The sequence below is a fragment of the Akebia trifoliata genome, chromosome 9 (assembly GCF_017979445.1).
Source record: "Akebia trifoliata isolate Shusen 1 chromosome 9, ASM1797944v1, whole genome shotgun sequence".
In the NCBI taxonomy this organism is placed as follows: Eukaryota; Viridiplantae; Streptophyta; class Magnoliopsida; order Ranunculales; family Lardizabalaceae; genus Akebia; species Akebia trifoliata.
Window position 1 is genome coordinate 14,513,095 of NC_141383.1, and position 7,018 is coordinate 14,520,112.

Genomic DNA, 7,018 nt, shown 5'->3' on the forward strand with positions numbered 1-7,018 from the left:
AATCCCAATTTGAAATGATTCTTCTCCTTTGGATAAATATACTACTTGTATATGAATAGATATGGAAATGATAAACTAATTAGAATTAGATTTTATTTTTAGGTTGAAGGTTTTTATCTATTTAAAAGGTTAAAAATCATTGTTAAAAAGATGGGGAAAAGGAGAGGAAAAGAGGAGTCATGTCATGTAAAAATCTCTTGTGTTTTTTTTTAATATTATATTTGTATGATTTGTATGTGGATCTTGATGGGGATTGGGATCTCGAGGAAGATGTAAAAAAAATTGCATCTACAAACTATTAATAAATCAAATTAACCAATTAATAAATTACCATTCGAAGCATTTCTTTTATGAAAACTAAGAATAAAACAGCCTAATTTAGCAATTTAATTTGATAAATTGTTTCACATCATATTAACGAATATGCATACTTCCTTCTGCTTCATTTCTACCAAAATCAAAATCTTCTAATATTTCTTTGCAGATCGACATGGTTTGCTGAGGAAACTCATTACTTTTCATATACCTCTGTAAGTTATCAACAGCTGCTTTTCCATCCAAAGCTAATATCCTGCAAAAGAGCAGACCAAGTCAATGTGTTGTGAGAAAACTATGACCAACCACGACTAACAGCAATACATTCGATTTTTAGATTTAGTGTTGTCTGCATCCAATCAGGTGGGTATAGAGAGCTTCTATAACACCAACTTTTTAATAACACACGATTCTTAATTTTATAAATATTCTTTAATATTTTTTAATAAATAAAAACACTAATTTTTGTTCCTCCACAAAATTATTATTTATAGCCAAATAACTAATAGAGAGATTTACCCGGCAAATCTAACTATTGCATTTTTATTATAAAAATTCTCTTGAAGTTCTGATAACTCTAACGGAATCTCATTTTATAAAGTTTGTTACCCACCAAATTTTACTTAATGAAGTTTGTTACCCAGAAAACCTTGAAATGGAAATCCACATCGCGTTAATTTGTTATTCAACATACATTAAAGTAGATCCTAATCTCATCAATTTTTGGTGTTCAAAAACATGATTTGATGCCACGGGATTTTAAATAAATCAATTGTAAGAACTTTGAAAAAATAAAATAGTTTTCACTATTGAATTTTAGATTTAAATTTGGGAGATTGGTAACCATCCATTTTCGACTTTTTGGATCAAGCTCATAAAAGATTGTTTTTTTCAATTGTTTTCTTTTCATGAAATTTAGAAGTATGTGGTTCGATTTCATTTTGCTAATACATGCGGCCCCCATGTCTCTTCGTAAGAACTGAAATCTTACTAAGCTAGTCGTGCTACCTGATTCATAAAGTAGATTCATAAAGTAAGGGATTGTTCGGTAACAAACGTGATAAAGTAATTAAGGGAGATTTTGTAATAAAATTAGAACATATAGGTCTGCCCGATAAATCTCTCTAGCTAATAACTAGACCATGTTTCTGACCCAACTTGGTGCATCATCGAACTGATTTGACTGAGTTGATTCAATGATTGTTTGAGTTGACTCAACAAGTTAGATCCAAATGGGGCCATGTGCCTCGAAATCTAATCTTGTCTAGTACGGTCGATGAATTTTAAAACTACGACATTAGGGTGAATTATCATTTCATGAGCTGAATTTATGATTCCGATTGGTTTACTGTTCATTTTAATTACCAAAACATGAAAGGTAACGAATTCGGCAGTCTTAAAATCACAATTTCACAGGTTTAATGTGACTATCTCGCTAAACATAGCGAAACCTACAAGATAGACACTTTAAACCTGCGAAATAGTCACTTTAAAACCTCCGAATTCGTTATCATTCACATTTTAATAATAAATAAAAAAATAGTGAGGTAGAATCATAATTCATCAAAAGTTGATCAAGTTTTCATTAATATTCCATGAAATTATGTATGGCATATGGTGTGTGGATAACCATTCTATTCCTTAATGACCACACTCCTTTTCAAAATCCTTTTTCCTTGTCAATCTGAAAAAGTTTTTCTAATTGTAAGGGTGTTCTGTTTTCCAGACCCCATTGAAGTTTCAATAAATAAAAAAATGAGATCTTTGGGACAAGGCTACGATAATGTTAAGGATAATGCATTTAATGCCTATTTATTTGATTTCACCATCGATTTGACTCAACTCAATGGACACTCAGTTAACTCGTTGAGTTTTAAAATTATGGGTAGGTAGATGGAAGCCATGTTTTACAAACCAAACCAGCAATTTGGACCAAAGATTGTGGCCTAGTTCAATCTGTTATATACGAACAATTTGCTTTTATTAGGAAATTTTAAACAAAAATGTACACTTATTTCCTAAATTATGATCATTTATTATTTTTAAATGTAGAATTCTAAATAAATAAATAAATAAGGAAATTATTAATATATTATTTTATAATTAATAAAATAATTATTTAGAAATTATCAAAAAAGTAATAAATCGGTGGTCCAATTGTTGGTTTTCAAGTGAATGAACTTTACACCCACACACTTTAATAAACGCGTTTTGTCTTACATGGGTTAGAAGTTTCGGAATGAGCTGATTTTTGGTGAGGATGATCTCTATGGTGAGGAGATCATCCTCACCAAAAATCAGCTCATTCCAAAACTTCTAACCCCATCAAAATTGATTTACAAAAAATGGACGGTCCACGATTTTTCAACGTGTAAACATGGGGCTAAACATTTTGGAATGGGCTGATTTTTGGGGAGGATGATCTTCTAATCATAGAGATCATCCTCACCAAAAATCAGCTCATTCCAAAACTTCTAACCCATGTAGGACAAAAAACGTTTGTTAAAGTGTGTGGTAAAACTTAGGGTGCTGAACATTTCCCTATATATATATGTATATATGTATATATATATGGGTCAGGTTCAAGGGCCATGTGAGAAAACATGTAAGAAAACTTTCGGCGGTAAATAAAATTTTAAAATATGAGTTAGAAATTTTAGATTGAGCTGATTTTTTGTGAGGATGATCTCTATGATGGAAAGATCATCCAAAAAAAAAATCAGCCCAATCTGAAACTTCTAACCCCATTAAAAGTGATTTAGAATGTGGATCGTCGATTTTTTTTCAATTTTTATCACTAATTTGTAAATCACTTTTGATGGATTTAGAGGATTCTGATTGAGCTGATTTTTTGTGAGGATGATCTTCTCATCATAGTGACCATCCTTGCAAAAAATCAACTCAATCCAAAACCTCTAACCCTTATTTTGAAAAACGAAAGTTTTCTTACATGTTTTCTCACATGGCCCTTGAACCTGACCCTATATATATATATACATATATATATATTCTCTGATTTATGCTCCAATGGTCACATTCTTCACTCCACTCTTAACGTTTGTGAAAAATCCAATTATAAATAACACATTCATTCATTCCCCATTTTGCATAATTTTACAATCAATTTTATTAATTAATCTCTTTGGAAGGAATTCCAATTCTCTATGAAGTGCAAAATCCTTCACGAAGAGAAATTTCAATATTGTTGTCATTAACTCATCGTCGTTCTAGTTGACATAAGATTAACAAATGAAATACTAATACTGAAGATGCACCATCATTATGTTATAGTCGTTGTGATGCCATTGGACATAACCGATTAACATGTAGAAATCATATATTGAATGTGGTTAAATGTAGGTAGAAAACTGGCGATTCAACCATCGATTTTTGAAAATTGATAATCGTTGATTTCTTACTTTTTTATTTTGATAATTCTAAAAATAATACTTTTTTTATAAATAATTTTCCCAAAAAAATATTAAGATGGTTTAACTAAACCATTTTTTTACAAAATCCGATTGGACCGGATCCAACCACGGGTTCAATCCGGTTTTTATAACACACAGCGGAAAGGTTCCACCTCAGACCAGACAATAGAGGTACATCCAGAAATTTTATTTAGTGGATCAGAACTTCAGATGGTACCTTTTTTTCTAGGGATTAGTGAAATATTTTTAATGATACTTTTTTATCCAATCCCTAGAAGTAATCTCCATCCGAATCATTGGTTTTTGTTTTTTTAAGAGAGGGAATAGTTGTTAGTTACTTACCCGTTAAGTTTGCAAGCGATATATGAGTCTACAAACTGCTCGGTGCTTCGCAAATTCAAGACTTCGTAAACCCTTTTATAATTCTTCTGTAGATAATATTTCTGATGTTGGTTTTGAGCAAGAAAGAAATCGGTTTCTTGAGGGATTATCTTTGTTACTATCCTCTTGTTGAGTTTCATCTGTCGTCTGATCTTCGATTCTTGAGCTTGTTTCCGCTCACTCTCATTCGAGTAGAAGATCGCAGATCGATAATGTGTACCCATAGCGAAATTCTGCAAAAATCTCTACTCAGAACAAAATAAAATCAAAAACTAGGGACATTACTAAATAAGCCATGTGTTTCCTCGAAATTATTGAATCAGTCATTATTTTTAATTTATTTTACAAAAATGGTCAAATAACTGATTTTATATTTTTTTTTTATTATAACAAAATTAATTATCTATTAAATCACGAGAAATTTTTATATACAAAAAAGTTAATTTGAGATTTCACAGAATTCGAATATACCATTCACAGGACTTTATATGTATTGAGAGCATATTAATTTACAAAAATACCAACATTAGAGATTCAAATTCTCTCAATACACACAATCTCCTGTGATCGGTCAATCCGGGATTATGTGAATTTTTAATTAGATTAATTTTTCTGGATGAAAAATTTTTTCCTATACTCTCATCTTGGAAAGAGGGCTTATTATCGAGTCAACTTACATGAGTCAAATAAAAATATATTAAATTTTATAAATATTTAAAAAAATTATTATAATATCAGTTATTTGTTCTCCACAATTATATGGCATGTTTCTAACCTGACTTGAAGTATTTTTTAGTTGACTCAGATGAGTTGTTGAGTTGACTCGATGAGTTTTTTCTGTCAAGTCAAGTTGACTTTGGCGAGTTTCAATTTGACTCAATGAGTTAAAAATTTATTCTTTTTACCATGAACTCACCATATATTCTTTGTTGGTTGGATCATGTGTTTCCCAGAACTGATCACATAGAGATCTGTATGAGATTTTGCTCTTATCATAAGTAACTTTTACAGCCTCAGTGTGACCTGTACTACCTTCACAAACCTGTAAATCACTAACCAAAGTCTCTACTTTAGAAACTTTTAAATAAATAAAAAATAAAAAATCAATTTATGTATCTAAGATTATAAATTTCTAACCTCTCTATGTGAAGGTTTCTTTAGAGTTCCTCCACAATAGCCTGCAGCAGTTTTTATAACTCCATCTATACGCCCAAACGCAGCTTCAACACCCCAAAAGCTATCTACAACCATAAAACCAAGATTTGAATTCGAAAATTATTTGACTTGATCAGTTGTTCAGTTTAATTAGATATATCTGGGAAAAACAAATTAAAAAAATAAACATGAAAATTTTGGAGATTATACAAATGATGTTTTGGGGGTTTCTCCCATCAACTTCAAACCTCCCCAAAAAAAAAAAACTTGTTCTTTAGATTTTAAGGTTGCATAAGATAGAATCTCAAGGTTGAAAAGGGTATATATATATTGTAGACATCGACATTAAAAAAAAAATTTATATAGAAGAAAATTAAAGCCTTACTAAGGGTCGTTTTGCTCAAATGGATTACCACATTAACAATCCAACACCACAACCCTCTAAATTTCATCCAAGAACTCGGATCAGAAAACAAAAAAAAAAGGTTTCAAAATCATTTTCTTTTGGGATTGATCTAAGGTTTTGAAAATAAACAACTATGGAAATCCACCTAACTTCAAAATTAATTTAAAATTAAAATTCAAAGGTGAAAATAACTTTTTTTTTTCGAAGTTCATAGAATTTCGTCCTCTACAATCCTGAAACATTGGATCGTGTTTTTGGATGTCACAAGGTGAGCCCAAGGACCCTTAGTAAGGTTCAAAATCCGTACTAACTTAGTTAAGGCTAGTCGGACTCAATGGAATCTATCCCTTGAGGCAGATTAATGGGAAAATCAGAAATGATCTGATTATGCCATTACTCACCCAATTATGGTTGATTTATTAAATAATGGGTTGATCTTTGATTCAAAGAATTCTTCTGAATTTTTGCGACAATGTGTACAAGAACCGAAAACCAATCAATAATAAATATAAAAGAAAATTAAATTAAAATTTTAATAACCTGAGAGATAGAGAAATAGTGAGAGAGGGAGAGAGAGATATGTGGGTACCTCCTGCAAAAACAGCTTCATCGAGATACTCTGATGGAATACTAGCCTTTGATGTAATTTCTGTAATGGGAAAGTCAGAAAAGATCTGACTATGTGATTGAGGGAGTAGTTTATACATGTTATATAGATGGGTTTGGATTGAAATATTATTGAATCACTCAAATGGGTGTGAAGCTAATGAAATTTGTGTAGGTTTCATCTGTATAGTTTATATTATAAGAAGCTATTTATAGTAAGAGCTGTCTGGTTTTGTGAGTTTAGGGAGGGAAGTATGAACGCATGGGCCTTCGTCACCAGCCGCGTTGAATTCGTTGATGCTGACAACCTGATAATGTGCATTTTTTCTAAATAACTACTTCTTACGGGTCTTACAAGTTCATAGTTGACTTGGGTGGAATTAATTTTGTAAGGGGTAAGATAAGATCTGGTTCTTGGTTTTTGAATTGGGCACATGGTTTTAGTAAAATTTTCATTCCTAAAGTCCGCTCGTTTTGAATTCGGGTCCTTGTTTTTCCACTCTAGATCCAACCCGATCAGTTAGTAGAGCTACATTCTTTCTTTCTTATTTTTTTTAATAGGGTGTATGTGTATCTAACATACTAACAATGGTTCATTGGACTTTGCCCAACCCATGGGACAATTTTATCTAAAAGAACTAATCCCTAAATGTCACACCCCATTTAGCATCTTGTCACGTGACAATATTTAAGTAATTACATTGTTGTGGAGAGGTATATAAAG

General features: G+C 31.3%; 1 protein-coding gene across 1 annotated transcript; it reads right to left on the reverse strand.

Annotated features, from left to right (window-relative positions):
- Nucleotides 1–292: 292 nt before the first annotated feature.
- On the reverse strand, nucleotides 293–6,528 carry LOC147394360 (uncharacterized). Its single transcript, XM_086454186.1, has 5 exons — nucleotides 6,278–6,528; nucleotides 5,265–5,368; nucleotides 5,044–5,169; nucleotides 4,089–4,360; nucleotides 293–571 (listed from the first exon to the last, which is right to left on the reverse strand). The coding sequence occupies exons 1-5, from the start codon at nucleotides 6,393–6,395 to the stop codon at nucleotides 415–417; spliced, it is 777 nt and encodes a 258-aa protein (XP_086310312.1). The 5' UTR covers nucleotides 6,396–6,528; the 3' UTR covers nucleotides 293–414.
- Nucleotides 6,529–7,018: the final 490 nt, after the last annotated feature.

What these genes read in the sequence shown, in the direction of transcription:
- LOC147394360 (XM_086454186.1), bottom strand. Translation starts at nt 6,395, where the DNA reads ATGTATAAACTACTCCCTCAATCACATAGTCAGATCTTTTCTGACTTT. An exon ending in TGAAGCTGTTTTTGCAGGAG is followed by an intron (nt 5,369 to 6,277) that starts GTACCCACATAT and finishes TTATGGTTGTAG; the next exon opens with ATAGCTTTTGGGGTGTTGAA. An exon ending in CAACCAACAAAGAATATATG is followed by an intron (nt 4,361 to 5,043) that starts GTGAGTTCATGG and finishes AGATTTTTGCAG; the next exon opens with AATTTCGCTATGGGTACACA.